This window comes from Papio anubis, chromosome 3 (genome assembly GCF_008728515.1).
Source record: "Papio anubis isolate 15944 chromosome 3, Panubis1.0, whole genome shotgun sequence".
Classification (NCBI taxonomy): Eukaryota; Metazoa; Chordata; class Mammalia; order Primates; family Cercopithecidae; genus Papio; species Papio anubis.
Window position 1 is genome coordinate 37,634,871 of NC_044978.1, and position 19,810 is coordinate 37,654,680.

A 19,810-nucleotide genomic window follows, 5' to 3' on the forward strand; every position below is an offset into this window, starting at 1 on the left:
AAGAATGATGGTGGTATTTTGATGGGGATTGTGTTGAATTTGTAGATTGCTTTTGGCAGTGTGGTCATTTTCACAATATTAATTCTACCCATCCATGAGCATGGGATGTGTTTCTATTTGTGTCATTTGTGATTTCTTTCAGCAGTGTTTTGTAGTTTTCCTTGTAGAGGTCCTTCAACTCCTTTGTTAGGTATATTCCTAAGTATTTTATTTTTTTAGCAGCTGTTTTAAAAGGGGTTGAGTTCTTGATTTGATTCTCCACTTGGTCACTGTTGGTATATAGAAGAGCTACTGATTGTGTACATTGTGATTTGTATCTGGAAACTTTGCTGAATTTTTTTATCAGTTCTAGGAGCTTTCTGGAGGAGTCTTTAGGGTTTTCAAGGTAAATGATCACATCGTCAGCATACAGGGACAGTTTGATGCCTTTTATTTCTTTCTCTTGTCTGATTGCTCTGGCTAGGACGTCCAGTACTATGTTGAAGAGGAGTGGTGAGAGTGGGCATCCTTGTCTTGTTCCAGTTCTCAGAGGGAATGCTTTCAGCTTTTCCCCATTCAGTATTATGTTGGCTGTGGGTTTGTCATAGATGGCTTTTATTACATTAAGTTATGTCCCTTGTATGCCAATTTTGCTGAGGGTTTAATTATAAAGCGTTGCTGGATTTTGTCAAATACTCTTTCTGCATCTATTGAGATGATCATGTCATTTTTGTTTTTGATTCTGTTTATGTGGTGTATCACATTTATTGACTTGTGTATGTTAAACCATCCCTGCATCCCTGGTATGAAACCCACTTGATCATGGTGGATTATCTTTTTGATATATTGTTGGATTCAGATAGCTAGTATTTTGTAAGGTTTTTAGCATCTATCATTCATGGAGGGTATCTTCTTTTTCGGTTGTGTCCTTTCCTGGTTTTGGTATTAGGGTGATGCTGGCTTCATAGAATGAATTAGGGAGGGTTCCTTCTTTATCTTGTGGAATAGTGTCAAAAGGATTGATACCAATTCTTTGAATGTCTGGTAGAATTCTTCAGTGAATCATCTGGTCCTGGACGTTTTTTGGTTGGCAATTTTTAAATTACCGTTTCAATCTCGCTGCTTGTTATTGTTCTGTTCCGGGTATCTAATTCTTCCTGATTTAAGTTAGGAGAGTTGTATTTTTCCAGGAATCTATTCATCTCTTCTAGGTTTTCTAGTTTATGTGCCTAAAGTTATTCTTAGTAGCCTTGAATGATCTTTGTATGTCAGTGGTGTCAGTTGTAATCTCTCCTGTTTCGTTTCTCAGTGAGGTTATTTGGATTTTTCTCTCTTCTTTTCTTGGTTAATCTTGCTAATGGTCTATCAATGTTATTTATCTTTTCAAAGACCCAACTTTTTGTTTCATTTATCTTTTGTATTTTTTTGTTTGTTTCAATTACATTTAGTTCTGCTCTGATCTTGGTTATTTTTCTTCTGCTGGGTTCAGATTTGGTTTGTTCTTATTTCTCTAGTTTCTTGAGGTGTGACCTTAGATTGTCTGTTTGTGCTTTTTCGGACTTTTAGATGTAGGTGTTTAGGGCTGTGACCTTTCCCCCTAGCACCGTCTTAGCTGGATCCCAGAGGTTTTGATAGGTTGTGTCATTATTGTCATTCAATTCCAAAAGTGTGTCCAAAGTTTCCTGAATTCATTATTGTTTTTTCTTTAAGCTATCTATTTCCTTGAATATTTCTCCATTCACTTCTTGTATCATTTTTTGGATTTCCTTGCATTGGGCTTCGCCTTTCTCTGGTCCCTCCCTGGTTAGCTTAATAGCTGACCTCCTGAATTCTTTTTCAGGTAAATCAGGGATTTCTTCTTGATTTGGATTCACTGCTGGTAAACTAGTGTGATTTTTGGGGTGTTGAAAAGCCTTGTTTTGTCATATTACCAGCGTTGGTTTTCTGCTTCCTTCTCATTGGGTAGGCTCTGTCAGAGGAAAGGTCCAGGGCTGAAGGCTCTTGTTCAGATCTTCTTGTCCCACGGGGTGTTCCCTTGATGTAATACTCTCTCCCTTTTCTTGTGGATGTGGCTTCCTTTGAGCTGAACTGCAGTGACTGTTGTCTCTCCTCTGGGTCTAGCCACCCAGTGAGTCTTCCTGGCTCCGGGCTGGCACTGGGGGTTGTCTGCACAGAGTCCTGTGATGTGAACCATCTATGGGTTTCTCAGCCGTAGATACCAGCGCCTGTTCTGGTGAAAGTGGCAGAGGGTGCAGTGTACACCGTGGGGGTCCTTAGCTTTGGTGGTTCAATGCTCTATTTTTGTGCTGGTTGGCCTCCTGTCAGGAGGTGGCGCTTTCCAGAGAGCCTCAGCTGTAGTAGTGTGGAGACAGACCAGTGGTGGGTGGGGCCACAGAACTCCCAAGGTTGTATGTCCTTTGTCTTCCACTACCAGGGTGGGTAGGGAAGGACCATCAGGTGGGGGCAGGGCTAGGCGTGTCTGAGCTCAGACTCTCCTTGGGCGGCTCTTGCTGCGGCTGCTGTAGGGGAATGGGGATGAGATTCCCAGGTTACTGGAGTTGGGTACCTAGGAGGATTTATGGCTGCCTCTGCTGAGTCATGCAGGTTGTCATGGAAGTAGGGGAAAGCCGGCAGTCTCAGGCTTCACCCAGCTCCCACACAAACCAAGGGATCTCACTCCCAACACACCCCGAGTCTGTTTCCAGGCAGAGGGCCAGTCGGGCTTGAAAACTTGCCCGAGGCTTTCTACCTCCCAGAGTATTTGGGGTGTCTCCCGGGTCCTGTAGGAGCAGTCTGTGAAGATCTGTGGCTCTTCTCAGGATTGCTGGCCTGCTCTTGCAGTCGATCTGGAGGTGAAATTCACAATTTAAGCCTCCGCATGCTGCTCTGTCTGGAGCTGCAATCTAGTCCTGCCTCCCATCTGCCATGATCCAATCAGCATCAGTTTCAATAGCTCCTGCCTCCTTTAGGGTCTCTCCTTCTCTTCGTAGTTATTCCTTGAGTTTTGTGTGGGAGGCTTATATCATCTCACCTAGATAGAAGAATTACCTAACCCTTCTACTCTCTTCAACATTTTTTATTTTGAAAAAATTAAAAATTACAGAAAGGTTGAAAGAATAGCACAATGAAATCCATCCTGCACCTAGATTTTTTTTTTCCTCCTTTGGACGAGCCATTTAAGAATAAGTTGCAGACGTCATGGCACTTCCTTTCTAAATATCTTAGCATCTATCTCCTAAGAATAAAAATGTTCACTTCTATGATTGCAGTATGATTATCACAGTCAGGAAAGCTAACGTTGATGGAATACTGTAATTTAAAACATAGTTCATAGTCAGATTTGCACAGTTGTCTCAGTATTGTCCTTTATTTTTCCCCCAATAAAAGATCCAGTCAAAGAGCACCCGTTGCATTTAGTTGTCATGTCTCTTTAGTCCTTTTTCTTTTTGTTTATTTTCCTTTCCTTTCCTCTTTCTCTCTCTTCCGTCTTTCGTTTCTTCATGACATTGACAGTTTTTAAATGTCCAGGCCAGTTATTTTATCTTACTTTCTACTCCTAAAGCAAACATAATTAAGGAAATAGGGAGTTTGCCTTATGCAAGTTTAAAGTTTTTTTCTTTCTTTCTCTTATGAACCTCCATGATTTTCTGACTTACTAAGAAGCCTCTAAGAAGATGCTATATTCATTCCTATTGGATGCATGAAATTAAAGGTAGCTTTTTGTTCCTAAAAGTCTCTGTCCTGATAGACTCTTCCAAAGACTCACTTCTCAGAACATTTGTGAGGCTGGCGAATATATAGCAGGTGCACTTTTGACAGAATGGCAGGTGTCTCTAGGAATTTGTTTCTGATATTCATAGGCCTCGTTCATAGCTGATTCTGTATTCATATCAATAGTGAATACTTAGCTGCATTTCTTACTTAGAGTTTGGTTGGTTCAAGTCAGTTATTTTGTTTCTTAGCAATAATCAAATTTTTCAACTTAATACTAATCATATATATAAAGAAGAAAGTAAATCTCATTCTGATCATTAGAGCTTTTCAGTCATGAAATTAATGTTTCTTGTTACTATCACTGATTCCTCTTGAGGTTTCAGTGATGTGAAATAGTTTGTCGTTACATCACATCTCTCCAGGTGTAGAGTCTGATGAGTAAATTTTAGGACACGTTAGAAAAGACTTGGCAGTTTCAGTATGGGGCAAATCTAAAATGAATGAGTTTGTGTTTTAGCTTTTTAAATATTAATATACTTTAAAAAAAATTATAGACAAGAGAAAGACAAATATTCAGAGTTGAAGTAGGAGAAATCTTTCTTCATTAAAGATCCTGGCCATATCCTAAAGTTGTATTCAAAAAGAGCAATATTTTTGATTGTTTGTTTGGTTTTGTGTTTTTACTTGATTCCCATGTCCTTTATACAGCTCTTCTTCATCAATTCTCATTGAATTTCAAAAGTAGCTACTAGCTTAGAAGACAGGAACTTACAGATGTGTGGCAGGCAAGAGTGAGATGGGAGTAAAAACTGGCTCAGTTAACTGGTTTGTAATTTCAGCCTGTTAGAAGCTTGTTTCTTTTAGTGCACATGGGAGCTTTTTTTGGTCATGCGAAAGCATACAAGGTTATCCAGGAAATTTTTGCTTCATTATAAAATGGAGAAAATGAAGTCATATAAGCTCCCTGAGACATTAAGAAATATAGTCTGTTCCACTGGAGATAACACAAGTAATTATCACAAAAGGGGTTGGTTATCATTTAAAGGGGAAATATTATGTTGACATAATATACAATTTCAGCATCTGTTGTGCCTTATTTTGGATTATAAATCCAGACTAATGGATCTGTGGAGCTGTTTAGCCCTTTTCTCATCAAATTCCCATGCCTCCTGGAAAAGTTGACATATGAAAGATTCAATTGAGGTAAGCGTTTTGCATTTAATAACACTTTCATTCTGAAACTAGTATTACTAAGTGTCTGCTGTGCGAAAAGTTATTTTATTTAATTTATAGGTCAATCTTGCCAAGTAACTGTTCTTCCCTAAACAGATAAGGAAAGTGAGGCCTAGAGAGGTAAGATAATTTGTACGAGATAACATGGCTAGTGTGAGGACTGAGATTCAGATTCTGTTCTTTCTGACTAAGTTTTGCCCTAATTCATCAATTAGTATGAGTCTTCTCAGAGATCAGGTTAAACCAGTGAGTAATGCCAGATTAGTAACTGTTGAGAATGTTGTGGGAATAAGGAATAGAGACCAGTTAACCCACACACCCCGTCTTGTCTTTTACTGGCCGCCAACCACTGTAACCTCCCTATCTAACATGGCTAAATGACCAAGTATGAGACTTCACAAGTGTATGCTATAGTAGTTGGGCCATTGGCCTCCAATCCCAAAGTGAAATCCAAGCAAACCAAACTGTATCATGGCAGAGCTCTTTTCATCCAGGTTAGGTGTAGACCTAGGACTGATGTAGGCCAAAGACTTTTCTGTCCTTTTTTTAAAATCCCAGAGGTAAATCTCAGATCTTAGTATTCCAGTGGTCCGTGGAAAAGCAATAGAGGGCCAGGCATGGTGGCTCAAGCCTGAAATCTCAGCACTTTGGGAGGCTGAGGCAGGCAAATCACTTGAGCCCAGGAGTTCAAGAGCAGCCTGGGTAACATAGCAAGACATCATCTCTTCAAAATATAAATTCAAAAATTAACCAGGCGTGGTGGCTCACACCTGTGGTCCCAGCTATTCAGAAGGCAAAAGTAAGAGTATCCCCTGAGCCTGGAAGATCTAGGCTGCCTTGAGCTATGATCGGGCCACTGTACTCCAACCTGGATGTCAGAGTAAGACCTTGTCTCAAAAAGAAGAAAAGAAAACAGAAATAGCCCCAGTGCCAAAAACCATGCTGCCATCAAGTGCCTGTCTCGTGGTGACTGTGGCCTCCTGAGCTTGCTAGGTAGGCAAAGGCAGGAAGAGGATGAAATCTCAGATGAGAAAAATGGGACTTTTGACACTCTGGACCAAGGAAAATTTTCTCCCCTTGCTCCTGACTGCCCCTGGGGAATGGAATTAGTATAAGAGAGCTCAGAATAGAGAGAAAACTGTGAGCTGAGGACAGCTGAAACTGCCAGACTACACTTCTCTTCTTTGGACTCAGAGTTGCTTCCTATTCAATGGCTATTTGATTTTCTTTCCCCTTCAGGAAAGAGAGATTTAAACAAAAGAGGAAATGTAGCCTTCACATTCTCCTTGTCCCTAGGCAATGCCTGTGTTTAAGGATAAAGAACATATATATTTATGTGGTTCTGTTAATATAAATATTTAATATCTGCATAAAAGGAGTACCTTTGGATGGTAAATTTCCACTTTAAAAAATTAACTGACCAGCTTCAGCAAGCTTAATTATTATAGCACAAGAGGTTTTGTATTTGTTTTGGGTGATGATAAAAGGGCTCAGTGGTAAGAAGCGGTGTAGGGGTGCAGAAACTGGGGAGCAATATTCTCAACTGTAATGAAAATTTATCCGTGTGGTAACTTTTGCTTTGAATACGAATCAGAGGGAGTTCATGCTTTGAGACAAATTTATGGTTAGCAGTAAGATAAAGGCCTGTTTTACTGCCTTCTTTTAACTTAATAAATCTTAATTGCTTTCTCTCCATAAATTAAAGCATTTACCATGCTATATCCTAATTATCATATTTGTCATGTATAGCATCAGTTTCACAGAGTAATTGCCACGTGGGCTTTTTGGAAAACATCACCTTCTATTCTTTGTTTTAATGCCTGATAGGAATTGCCAGCTGGATTTTCAGTAAAGACTCTAGTCTTGCCATGTCGCCTCAATTTTTTAAGGATGTACAGATACTTATTGGACTAACTTTGGGTGTTACAGCATCATGGGCTCACCAATTGAGGGCAAAGTAGGAAGGGGAGAGAAATGGTGTGAATTGTGGACTATTTTGAAAGACATTCAATTTTATTCTTTTGAAGTACATAACAAGATATTTCTCAGAATAGATCCTAGAGACTGGCTTTTGTGAACAGATTTATTTGTAATTAGTGGAATTTCACATAAAAGCACTAAAATTCTAGAGAATATGTTATGGACTTAAGTAAGTTATATAATCTTCTTTATTCTGTTAATTTGCTTAGCAAACCCTTTCCTGGTATTTAATGTAGATTTACAGTTCAGTTCAATCCAGATGAGTGATCACAAATGTTCCTTATAAATTAGTTGGATTTCATAATTCTTGGCTCCACGCATGTGAAAAGGGTATCCACAAAATTTTCAGTTTTAAGTTGACTGGACAGACTAGAGAGTGGCATTATTTTATTGAATGGCTGTTTATTTATCAAAAGAAAAAAGGACAGAAATGAACATAGAACTGCATGTATTTGCTGTGGTAGTTTTGGCCTGTGTGTTCTCAGCTCTGTGCTACACCACTTCTCTACTCCACTCTGAATGGCAGGGAGGCTGCTCCTGCAGGCTACAGATCCTAGAGCCCCTGCTTGGCTGGCTTCTGGCTGGGTTAAGCCAGCAGGAGGCTCTGATAAAAGACTAGAGGTAGGAGGAAAGGAGCAAGAGGGTATTTCGCCTTCGCTCTCTGCCTCCAGCAACATCTCTGATAGAGGGTGAGTCTTACCCATGGCTCCAGCTTCTAGCGTGTTTCCAGCATCCTCTGATGGCTCCATACCCTGTAGGGTAGGAGTGGGCTCCTGCTGTTGAGAATCTCTAATTTGCCCAAATGTGCCCTCTTTGACGTTTCAGCTGCTCTCTCATGTGTAATAAAGTCTCTGTGTTAAAAGAGTGGTTTCCTTTTCCTGATTCATATATTTTTGTAGAACACTTTGCTTTTATGTCACAGCTTACAGTCTTTTGGATGTTGATGAAGGAAATGTTAACTTATTCATTATCTCATTTAATCAGCTTGGTATTATATTTAGGTGATGGGGCAAAGAAGAATAAGACAAAATGACCTGATTGCCCTCGGGGAACTCAGTCTGTTTGGGGAGACAGTGTGTTCCCCAAGTGCCAGGGGAGCTAAATGGAAGAAAGACCTCGACTGTAGTAGTGGTGGGAAAGATGTCACAAAAGAGGTGACATCCGAAAGTCTTGCCGGATGCTAAGATCTTGCTGAATCAGATGCGGAAGAGCATTCCCAGCAGAAGCAGCAGTTTGTATGAAAGCGTGTCTCATGTTTGGCTGCGGGAACATGGTGGTCAGGGGGACTGGAGGAAGAGGAAGCTAGAGTGGTGGTCGGGGTAGACCACCAAGGGCACTGAAGCCTCTGCCAGGCAGTTGGACTTTATCCTGTTAGGACTGGGAAGCAGTGAAAAGGATTTTAAGCTGAGGAATTACATGAATGGATTTATCCTTCAAAAAAGTCGCCCTAGGAGAGGTGTGGAAGAGAGACTAAAGGGCTGAAAATGGAGGCAGAGAAACCTCCTGGCCAGGTGGTGAGTGGCAGAAGTCCTGGTGGGAGTGGGTGGTGTTTAAACAAAGACCTGAATTAAAACTGAAGGCATGATATGTTAAGAAAGTAGAATGTGGAGAACTTGGTGATTTGTTTGAAAGTGTTAGGAGCTGTTGTTAAATGATGGTCTCAGAGATCAGGGAATGTTTGTCTGGTTTAGCTAAATAAATGTTAAAACTAGAAGCGTGTTTCTCAAATTGGGGTTGCTGTGTCCTCTTAGAGGTCTCATGCAAACTGAGTTGTTTATGTTGCTTATGAGCTGGATGTATCTTAGGTTTCAAAGAAGTTATGGTTGCAGCACTACACAGGTCTTACAATAAGCCAAACAAGCAATTCTTTATTAAAAAGCATTTGCTACTCCCGCCACCCACCACCCCAAGATCTTTTTCCTGGCCATGATGTGCCTTATCTCTCTCTACTAGTCATACAATTTGTTGGCCACCCACTGTGTATTTATCTCATCTCCTACCTCTACCCATCACAGCTTTCTCATCTTCTGATTAAATAGAAGAATTAGCCTCTTATTTGATAAATCATTGTATGGGTACCTGTGTCTAAGGGTTTCTGAAGTCTAGCAATAGAACATCCTCTGCTCGTTGAGAAAACATGTAGGCTCACCCGTCACCAAGCCCTCCACGTGTCAGAGACTGCACTGAAAGAACACTTAATTCTTTCATGTAGTTAAGAGAACACAATGCTCGCCCTCTGGGAGTTCAACACCTGGAAGCAAATCTAAAGAGGGAGAAACTGGCAGGGAGAAACACATTAGAAATAGCATCTGCCTTAAATGATGTTTGGTAGGATTTGGGTTGAGGTGCTGCTCTGGGGTTATGGCCTGGTGTTAGTAGTCTTGATAGCTAAAACTAACATGCTTCTTTCTTATAAGATTTCAGATTGAATATAGTGTTTGAGAGCCTGGGTTCTGGGGTCTGACTTCCTGGCTCTGCCACTTCTGTGTGTCACCCTGGCCAAACTATGTCATCTCTATGCTTGCCGTCACTGTAAGATGAGGATCATAATAGTATCTACCCTAGGAATGAGAGGATTCAATGGCATGTGTGTGTGATGTGCGGCACACCTCCTGACGCAATAAATACTCGCTGCTGACCCTTGCTGAAGCCAAAAAGAAGCCTCTGAAGGCTCAGCTGAGAAAGGTGTGCTACGTGAGTACCAAAGATTGCTCGCCTTCTTTCCAAACAAGAGCTACTCTGGCTAACCCTGAGATCCTTTGTAGTCATTTAATTACAAAGAAATTTTGGAACATACTTTCTTCCAGCCAAGTTAGTCTTTTTAGTTTTTAAGTTACATCTTGATTGTATCACACACAATCAGTTGTCACTTCAGGGCACTTCCAGAAACAAGTTTGCAGGCCAGCACGTGACAAACGACACCTTAGAGGAGACTGGGGCATCACTGCCTCTCTGAAACCTTCCATTGATACTCATCTCCTCCCTCCTCCTTTGAGTTCAACACACATTAATCAAGCACCACAATTTTTCAGGTTCTGTATTAGGCTCCAGGGATATAAGGGTGGACAGACAATTCCCATCCTCACGAAATTTGCAATTGTGTGGAAATATATGTGAACAAATTCAATCCACTGTGATAGAGGCCCCAATGGGAGTGTGTAGAAGGTCAGAAGAGGTACACAGAAAGGACGACAAGGAAGGCTTCACAGAGGTGGTGACATCTCACTAGGATTTTGAAGGGAATAAGAATGGGGAGAATCAGAAGATCCGCACGGTTTGCACAGGAGAACTACACCAGAGGTGTTGTGGGGAGACGTGGTAGTAGATGAAATTGAAGATGTAGGCAGGAGCTTGATCATTAAGAGCTTGGCCTTTGTTGTGGGAACATCAGGGGCCACTGAGGGACTTCACGTAACAGAATGCCACAGATTCACAATTTTAGCAGGATCACCCTTGTATGAAAGACAAACTTGAAAAGGGTTTGCAGACGCTGGCAGGTTCATGTCACCGCTGCGGATTCATTGAGGGCAGAGACAGAGTCCTATTCATCTCTGTATCCCTAAAGTTTAGTGCTTTATAGACATTTAAGAATTTTTTTTGGAGTGAAGACAGCCCAAGTTGAATTTTCCCATTCTGTATCCTATCCTCAGAACATGCTGACCTGGACCTCTATCTGTCACAAGCAGCTTGACCAAGATCCTAGGAAATTCCTTTTTTTCTTGGCATTCTTTTAACTGGCACTCTCTGTTTACTAGGCCCTCAGTGCAGCTGTAGTGTGTGATGATTGATGCTTATAATTCTGACCTCGAAGTACTTCATGGCTTCTAAATCATCAAAAAAAGATTAAAGCATATTCTCAGTATCACTGTAGTGTTTGTGTGTTTTACTGCCTTCTTCTCTGGAAAGTGGTGGTTTATGAAGTGCCCGTGTACTTGTGTGCACACGGACACAGTGAGAGTCTGTGATGGTCCTCAGCTCTTCACCCACGGGGAGGCTATGGTGCATGCTCGAAAATAAACAAACAAAGTAATCTGAGTTCTCTTCATGCCTAGAAGGAGGAAGCGCTTGGTCCGAGGGGCAAAGTGGCTTGAAATGAGAGCGAAAGCAGTGGTTAGGAAAGCAGAGGGAATGATGAGGCAGAACTGGTACAGACCAGGAGTCAGGCAGTTTATGAGCCAGCTGTGGCTGGCTGCATTCTGGCCCCAGGAAGAGCAAAGCCCAAGGTCGGGACCCCAGTTTCACGTTCTGTGTGCCTGGACCCGAATCATCAGGCTTTTATTTGGCAGGATTTTCCACCCAGCTATATTTGTATCTTAGTAACAACCGCTCAGTAAAATGCCAAACATTAGGCAAGTGAAAACATCAATAATTAGAGCCTCCTGTTCCCCACACATCTTTTCTTGAAAACCTTTGTTGCTGCAGGGCTGACATTATTAGGCATAGAATGAAGAACTCCAAATAGAAACTGTGAAATGGCTCCATCTTATAACCTGAGTCCTAAAAAATAAGGATGTGATGTTGTCACTAGGAGGGAGATTTGTTTGGGTTTCTTTTTTTTTTTTTTTTTGAGATGGAGTCTCGCTGTGTCGCCCAGGCTGGAGTGCAGTGGCAAGATCTCAGCTCACTGCAATCTCCACCTTCCGGGTTCAAGTGATTCTCCTGCCTCAGCCTCCCAAGTAACTGGGACTACAGGCGCTTTACCACCTGCCAGTTCTGTGAATTTGGGCAAATGTTTTAGACTCTTTGTGTCTTAGTTTTGTTTTTTTAATCTGAAATATTAGAATAATACAGATTCCTTATTTTACAGGGTTGCTGTGAGGCTGAAATAAAACGATGGGTGTGGAAATGCTCAACTAGAAAGCCCTATCTGTATCAATAATAGCTTATTAAATATACTAAAGAACATCATAAATATCCTAATAAAAATAGAAATATATTTCATCTGCAAACATGACGTCCTCCAAAATTTTCCCAAAGTAGAGTAGGGAAATGAAGTGTTTATTGAATCTCTACCTTAGGGGAGGTGTTCCAGCTATCACTTTATCCGTTCTGCAAAGTAGATCTTAAATCCCAATTTTAGACACAAGGAAACTGAGGCTCCTAGTCAGGGCAGAAGTGGGATTCGAACCTGACTCGAGAACTTAATGCTCTTTCTCCTTGGCTACATTATCTCTCGTTGTCTGTGTAGTTCCAGACCCCCAGTGTTCTTAAAGGCTGCTCACATTCTTTGGTGCTGGGAAGTGTGCCAGCCATTTCTTGGTCATTCACTCCTGTAAGTGGGGCAGGGTGGGACCCAGAGGGAACTGGGGCGCCGGGTGCCCCCAGAGAGACCAGCAGCACGGAGTCATCTGGTGTGTAGGACAGGCCCTCTGTTGGTGTTCCACTTTTAGGGAGTTGGCCTGGCACGGACAGAAAGCCAGGCAACAGCTATGCCACATTTCCTAGCCCTTGAGAAGATGGCTACGGCCCTGCCGTTCTCAGAAGTTCATTCTTTTTCTGTCAAAGTGAAGCCACCCTTCATCAGGACTCGTCTCAGGAATCAGTGCCTCTCGTGTATTCTGACCGGCCCCTTATTCTGTTTGTAGAAGGAGTGAGATTAGATTTATTCTATGTAGTAACTGCTCTGCTAAGCTTTTCTGGGACTCTTCCTGTAGCTTTGATGCCAGGCACTGGGGGAAAGGGTTCCCGATGTGGCAGTTCATTAAGTGTCTAGTGGTGCCCACTGCTGCCCACTGCTGCATGCATTTTCTTCTTTATATCATTTCCCTGATTCCCAGGCAAACAGTCGGCTTGTGAACTGGAGCTGCCCACCCAGAGAACCAGAGATAATGCCTGTTGAAGGGCCAAGTTGCATATTCAGCGAGGATGTCAGTGTGTGGGAGAAGCATTTGTTCAGCCTGCGGTTCTGAGAGGAACTGTGTATTGTGTTCCCATAGGTTCTCAACAGGAGGTGTGTAGAAGCGGCGGTGATGACAGGCCTGGCTCTGAACTGCCACATAAACAAGAAGTCCTTGTTTGACAGGAAGCACTACTTCTATGCAGACCTCCCTGTAAGTACACTTTGTGATCCACCCCACTGCAAGTTCTCAGAGCTGGGCCAGCCCTGCTGTGGGGGGTCGGAGCAAGGGAAAGGGGCTGTGCCTCTCATGCTTTCAGCCAGCACTGTGTCCATCCCAGCGGGAAGTTCTGCCCAGCCCTGATGCAGGCAGGTGCCCCTGATGTTTACTAGATTGGATGCAATTGTCCTGATTGCTGACTTCTTGCTTACCTCATGCTTCTGGTGGCTCGCTCATAATTGCACAGGGAGTAGAAGCCAGTGTTCGCAGGCTCAGCCTGCCCGTGGTATTTGGTGCTAATTGCCTGTTAGTACAAAAGCTAAGCCTCTGGCTGATGCAACAGTAAATGCATACTGTAGCTCTGTCGGCAGAGTGAGGGCGTCTCGCTTTTAAGTTGAAGTTCCCAATAATAGGGCTGTCTCCTTTGGAGACATTTCTGTCATCTCACAAGGAGCAAGTAAGTGGACAATAGTAAGCGGAAACATGAACCAGAAACCTGGACCAAGAACAGTAATTGGCTGAGCAGTACACTCCATACTGACCCGCTTTTTTCTGAAAATTAAAAAGTTTTTTTCTTTAAGCCACACCATGTGAGTGAGAGCCAATTTTTCATACCATCGAACTGGAACAAAACTGAAATGTTGAATGGGTTTCCCAAAATAATGTTTCATTTGGTCTGATTCAGAAAAACAACAGTGACGATATTGTTTTACCTCATTCTCCTTGAACTGAAGATTGGGGGGAGCTGTTTTTTAGTGGGTGAGGGCATAAGTAGAATTAAATAAAAAATACAAGTAAGACTGCGTTCTCCAGGGGCTGCTGCTTTTCCCCTCTGGCCTCCAGCCTCTCAGCAAGTCTACTGTTTGGTAGGGCAGAAAGAATTAAACCACCTTTCTTTATCTTTTAAGAGTGACAGACAGTTTGGTTGAGGTGGGAGATTTAGTAATAATATGACTAAAATGAGATGTTTTGGTCATCTGTGGCTTTCTGGTCTTTCTGGCCCAGATCGTTCAAATAATCTAGAGTTTCATGGGACATACTCATATAATAAAGCATTTGTTGTTTATCTGAAATTCAGATTTAACTGGGTATCTTATATTTTATCCAACAACCTACACAGAGCTTAGTTTTACAAATTGAGACTTCTCGCCTCAGCATAGAAAACGGGTTAGCCTTTTGCAGGATTCTCCAAGTGTGGTCCCCAGGGCACTAACATCAGTATCTCCTGGGAACCGGTAAGAAATAGAAATCTTCAGGCCCCACCCTCGACCTACTGAGTTGGAAACCTTTGCGGTCGGGCCAAGCAGTCTGTCTTTTGACAAGCACAGTAGTATTTCTGATGCAGTTAAAGTTCTTAAACTGCTGGCTGGCCAAGTGGTGAAAGACACGGATTTTGGAGCCTGACCACCTGAATTCAGACGTTGACACTGATGCTCACTAGCTCTGTATGTGACTGTGGGCAAGGTCCTGATCCCTCCGTGCCTTGTTCTTCCTTCCAAGGGTGGTTGTGGAATTAACTGAGTGGAACACAGTGAGAGCAGCGCCTGGGACCTAGAAAATGCCACAGATGCCTTTGCTCTTATTCTCTGTTCTTCTCCAGTTCTCCTCATTGACCTGCTATCTCTTTAGTGCGTGTTGGTGCCTCTGTGCATTTGAAAGTAATTCTTCCTTTCCACTTAGAAGCAGGTGAGGGATCCTTGCAGGATCCATCAGTGCTTTAGTAGCATGTGCCTTCCGTTAACAGAGGGGGAGTGGCACAGCATTTTCTGGCTGGAGGAGCTAGGGAAGTTGGGTCAGGGAGGGCAGCTGCCATGATTGATTCCTTTAAAAAGTGGAAACAAAACAAGCTTAAACACACGCTAGCAACTGCTGTTGGCCGTGTGGAGAGTAGATGGCAAAATGCTTAGCCAGCATTCCGAATAAGGAGGGTTTGCCAGGAGCCTGGTAATGAGATGCAGAGTTTAGGCTAATGAGCTGGATGGAAACAATAAATTCTTTTCTTAGGGGTCCCTGACAATGATATTATTGTTATTCCCCAGTACAGCACTTTAGTGAGGGTGATGGGCTGAATTCGTGTTGTTTATTGTGTTGTTATCGGGAGTGGAGGATTTGGGGAGGGTGAAGGGGTAATGGCAGGGGCAGAAGAGACCAGGTTCAATGATGGCTGCAATGCAGCGACTAATTTTTTTCTCCTTTTCCTTTTTTTTCTTGTTACTGTTTTTGCTTTAAGAAGGCCTGTCTTTGTGTGACATTGTAAAAGGGATAGTAAACTGAATCCCAGCTTTTATGTGTGGACCAGTGACTGTGTGTACCCTATGTTTGTGTGCAGGCAGGCTACCAAATTACCCAGCAGAGGCTCCCAATTGCTGTGAATGGGAGCTTGACATACGGCGTCTGTGCAGGGAAGAAGCAGAGTCAGGTGATCCCCAAGACGGTGAGGATCAAGCAGATCCAGTTGGAGCAAGACAGTGGCAAAAGCCTCCACGACGACCTGAGGTCGCAGACGCTCATTGATTTGAACAGGGCAGGTAGACTTGGAGTGTTTTCATTACTTCTCCTTCCTACTTCAGTTCTTGGATTGCAGACCCCTCTTCTCATCGTTAGAGTTTTCTTAAACAAATTGAGAAAGCAGTCACAGGAGCCTAACAGATGGAGACCAAAATATCAGCATTGGGATTGGCGTAGCTGACTAGCGAACATGGCTTGAACTGTAATTATTAGGCTTGCTAGTAACTCACCCTAAAGTTAGACAAACTTATCCACCTAGTCACAGACCCAGCAGCTGGATATTTTAAGCAGTCATTAAAAGAAGTGAAACAGTTAAAAATTAAAAAGTGGGGCCTAGGAGCCTACACTTGTAATGCTAGCGACTCAGGAGGCTGAGGTGGGAGGATCACTTGACACAGAGTTTGAGACCAGGCTGGGCAACATAGCAAGACCTACTCGCCAAAAAATTAACAGCCAGGTGTGGTGCCATACACCTGTAGTCCCAGATCTTCAGGAGGCTGAGGTGGGAGGATCACTTGAGCCCAGAAGTTCAGGGCTACAGTGAGCTATGATCATGCCACTGCACTCCAGCCTGGGCGACAGAGCAAGGCTCTGTCTCAAAAAAAAAAAAAAAAAAAAAAATGCTGGAAGGGAAGAGAAATGATTGAGAGGCTAGAACCACTCAGAGTCCATCAGTAAGGCAGGATTTTCCTGAAACTGAAGCCTAATTTTTCTGTTGGTGAAATTGGAGAACTGCAGTGAGGCTGACTCTGCCCCTCTTTGGTAGGCGTGGGCCTTCTGGAGGTGGTCCTGGAGCCCGACTTGTCCTGTGGAGAAGAGGCGGCAACAGCTGTCAGGGAGCTGCAGCTGATCCTTCAAGCCCTGGGGACCAGCCAGGCGAACATGGCAGGTAGAAGCCACAGAAGCAGCCTTCTTGTTTCCCTCTCCCTTCCTGCCTCCTAGAACCTCTCTGACTTTAGTTTTATTTTCTGTCAGTTATATTGAGGTTGTTTGCAGCCATTTTTTTTCCCTTTTGCAACCCTGTTTTTTAGAATTTTCCTTGGATTCTTTGATGAGCCCGCAACCAAATATAAATGCATGACCAGCAACATTGCAGACACACCAAACCCTTAATGAAATAATGGTTTTGAACAGTTCAGTCTTTCTCAGGAAGAAGACACTGTGTTTATCAAGAACAGTTCTTAGTTAGTGAGTTCCGTATAGATAGCACTTTGTCATTAGTTGTCTCTTTTCCTTTGAGTCTGTTTCTTTTCTTTCATAGATTTTTCATCCATATACAGCGGAAGCCAAATTATGTTGACTGTAAGCCAAGATTATGCAAACTTTACCCTGAGATAAAATCTTAATTAAATTCAGTGGAAATACAGTAGGAAACTAAAACAAATAAAAGAAACACTTGCACCCCTGGGACCAGACTGCACATTTGAAGCATTTGCAAATTGCATATAAAGATCATAGGTTTTGGTCACACTCGATTTCCTCATGACTCTAGATGTCCTTTGCCCTGGCCTGGTACTGCTTTGCTCTCCCATAAGTCCCTAAAGGGTAGCCTCTGCCATTGTTTTCTCCTGTACTCTGTTCCTAGGGACTTTTTTAAAACTTCTGCCACCCTCAGAGCACGCCCTGATGGAGAGGAGACAAAATATAGGTTCTGAATCTACAATTGCATTTTTCCATAGCACGGTACAATGGTCACAGCAGGTGCCCAGGAAATGCCGTTGATGATGATGTTCATCTCCGTGCTGTCTGATAATACTATTTACCAAGCTTAGCGTGTCACATAATGTATTTGCACATTACAGGGGAACTTCTGGATTTGTAATGCCACATTTGTCATATAGAATGTGTAACAAGGAGCAAATTATAACATCAGAGCCCTGGTACATGTTGAATCTGAGGAGAGAACTTGCTTATTTGCTATTTTCTGTAAGCTAAAGACTGGAAAAACACAGCCACATGAGTTTGAGTGGCATAAAGGTTAGCTGCCTACAAGTTTCTTTACAGAGACAACGGTCTCTTTTAGAGTAAGAGAATTCTCAATTTTAGATTTATTGCTCATGCCACTTTTTTTTTTTAATCCACAGAACACAAATGAAATATGGGCAAGTTGGATGGTTATCCATTTATGCTCCAAGTGTTGATTGCTTTAAGAAAGTTTTTATTATCCCATTCTTCTTCAAAGTAACTGTGATTCCTACCAACCCTATGGGATCATAAATAGGCCACCTGTTAGCTGAGACATAGTCCCATCTGGGTCCTTGCCAAGAGATAAACCGTAGTGGCAAGAACTCATCAGTCAGTGACAGCTGAGAGTGTTCATTAAATCTCATTTGTTGTGACATTTTTTGTTTCTTTTAAATACAAATCCAGCAGCTCTTAGCACAGCAGCCGAGAGGCTTTGGTTGTTCTAAAGTTCTGTGGGAGCTGAGGTCTGCCTGGAGTCTGCAGGGAGCCAACTCCTTGGTGCTGTGAGCATTTTATCAGCCCCCTCTCCTTTGCTCATCCTTCCGTCCCTCCCGCCACCCCTTTAGGACCAGTGTGTTGGCCTTGGAGCCTGCAGCTCAGGAGCTGAGGGCCACCCTGAAGAAGTGACACTGAAGACTGGTGGACACCCAGGGTGCTGTGGAATGAAGCCTAATTGCTTCTGGGCTGTGGTTCAGTGAGTTCCTGATAGTTTTGCTGATGAGCATAGAACAACTCAGCCCAGGTTCCAAGTCATTTCCTTCTCAGTGGACAGCCTTTTGCCCCTGTTGAGGAGATGCCCAAAGTATTAATAGTTTGTTAAGTTGAATGTTTACAGAAGTAGACATGCTAAGTGTTTCAGCGATAATAATATCTGCCAGTTGGGACATTTAATATGTGCTCCTCGGTTCGCTAGGCATTTTTAAATTAATTTATCATCTCATTTAAATTTTAATGACGTTGCTGAGAAGTAGGTGCTAGTGTTTGCCTGTTGCAGGTGAAGAAACTGAGGCTGAGAGAGGTGGGGATTATTTGCCCAAGGCTCAGAAGAAGTAACGGAGCTGGGACTTGAGCCCAGGTGTGTCTGGGTCCAAGAGCCATTTCTCTAAGCACAGCATCATACCACTTCCCTAGTGGCAGCCATGGCAGTGTCGTGACAACATCACAGATACTGACTTAAGAGAGGCAGGATAGCAAGGCAGGGTGCCAAGGGCTGCCAGGTCCCGGATCTGGCTTGGAATCCTGTCCTACAACTTCTAGCTATAGGTGTCCAGGCTTTGATTTCTCTGAGCCTCACTTTCCACACTTAAAAAACATGGCCGCAAATAATTTTGTACAGAAAGGGAAAAGAAGAAACCAAAGAGGAAAAGAAGTCATCAAGGCCATCTGTTAGAGTTGCGGCAGCTGGCTGAGAGGAATTACTTTGTGGGAGAAAACGTAGAATTCCAGTTTGGATAGGTTATGTTTGAAAGGCCTCGGGAATAGCTCAGTGGCTTTGTCACCAAAACCAACAGTCCCCAACCGTTTTAGCTCCCGGGACTGGTTTCGTGGAAGACAATTTTTCCATGGACTTGGGGGGCCGAAGGTAGGGTGGTTTCAGGATGATTCAAGTGCATTGCATTGATTGTGCACTTTATTTCTATTATTACATTGTAATATATAATGAAATAATTATACTCACCATAATGTAGAATCACTGGGAGTGCTGAGCTGGTTTACCTGCAACTAAATGGTCCCTTATCTGGGGGTGATAGACAGTGACAGATTATTAGATGTTAGATTATCATAAGGAGCAAAAGCCTAGATCCCTCTCCTGCACAGTTCACAATGGGGGTCGTGCTCCTATGAGAATGTAATGCCATGGCTGATCTGACAGGAGGCGGAGCTCAGATGGTGATGCGAGGGATAAGGAGCAGCTGTCAATACAGATGAAGCTTGGCTCTCTTGCTCACCACTCACCTACTGACCTCCTGCTGTGCCTCCTGGTTCCTAACAGGCCACAGACCAGGACCTGTGCATGGCCCCCGGATTGGGGACTTCTGACTAAAGCTGTATTACAATGAATGTACTAATGTCAAGATGTGTACTAATGAATGTACTAATGTCTAGAAAACTTAGGACAGGGCCTCGAAAATAGCCTGTGCTGGGTACATGTTCAGTGCTCTTATTAACAGTAACAAGTAGTAATACTTTTATGGAATGACCACTCATCTAGATGAATGAGCTTTGTAAAATATGTTCAATAAAATTTGGTCACTTTTTTTTGGTCAAACCTTGTTATTTTCAGCGATCAGAACGAGATAGCTTAACAGACCTTCCCCACCACATCTTTGGGCCCCTGCTATTTGCAGAAACAGTTTTCTATCTTGATGTTATAT

General features: G+C 42.8%; 1 protein-coding gene across 1 annotated transcript in view; it reads left to right on the forward strand.

Annotated features, from left to right (window-relative positions):
* GATB (glutamyl-tRNA amidotransferase subunit B) overlaps positions 1-19,810 on the forward strand; it is an 85,790-nt gene that overhangs the window by 25,032 nt on the left and 40,948 nt on the right. Inside the window, exons 3-5 of the mRNA XM_031664230.1 lie at positions 12,843-12,956; positions 15,292-15,490; positions 16,237-16,359. Coding sequence (XP_031520090.1) covers positions 12,843-12,956; positions 15,292-15,490; positions 16,237-16,359 — 436 coding nt within the window. The remainder of the gene's footprint in view (positions 1-12,842; positions 12,957-15,291; positions 15,491-16,236; positions 16,360-19,810) is intronic.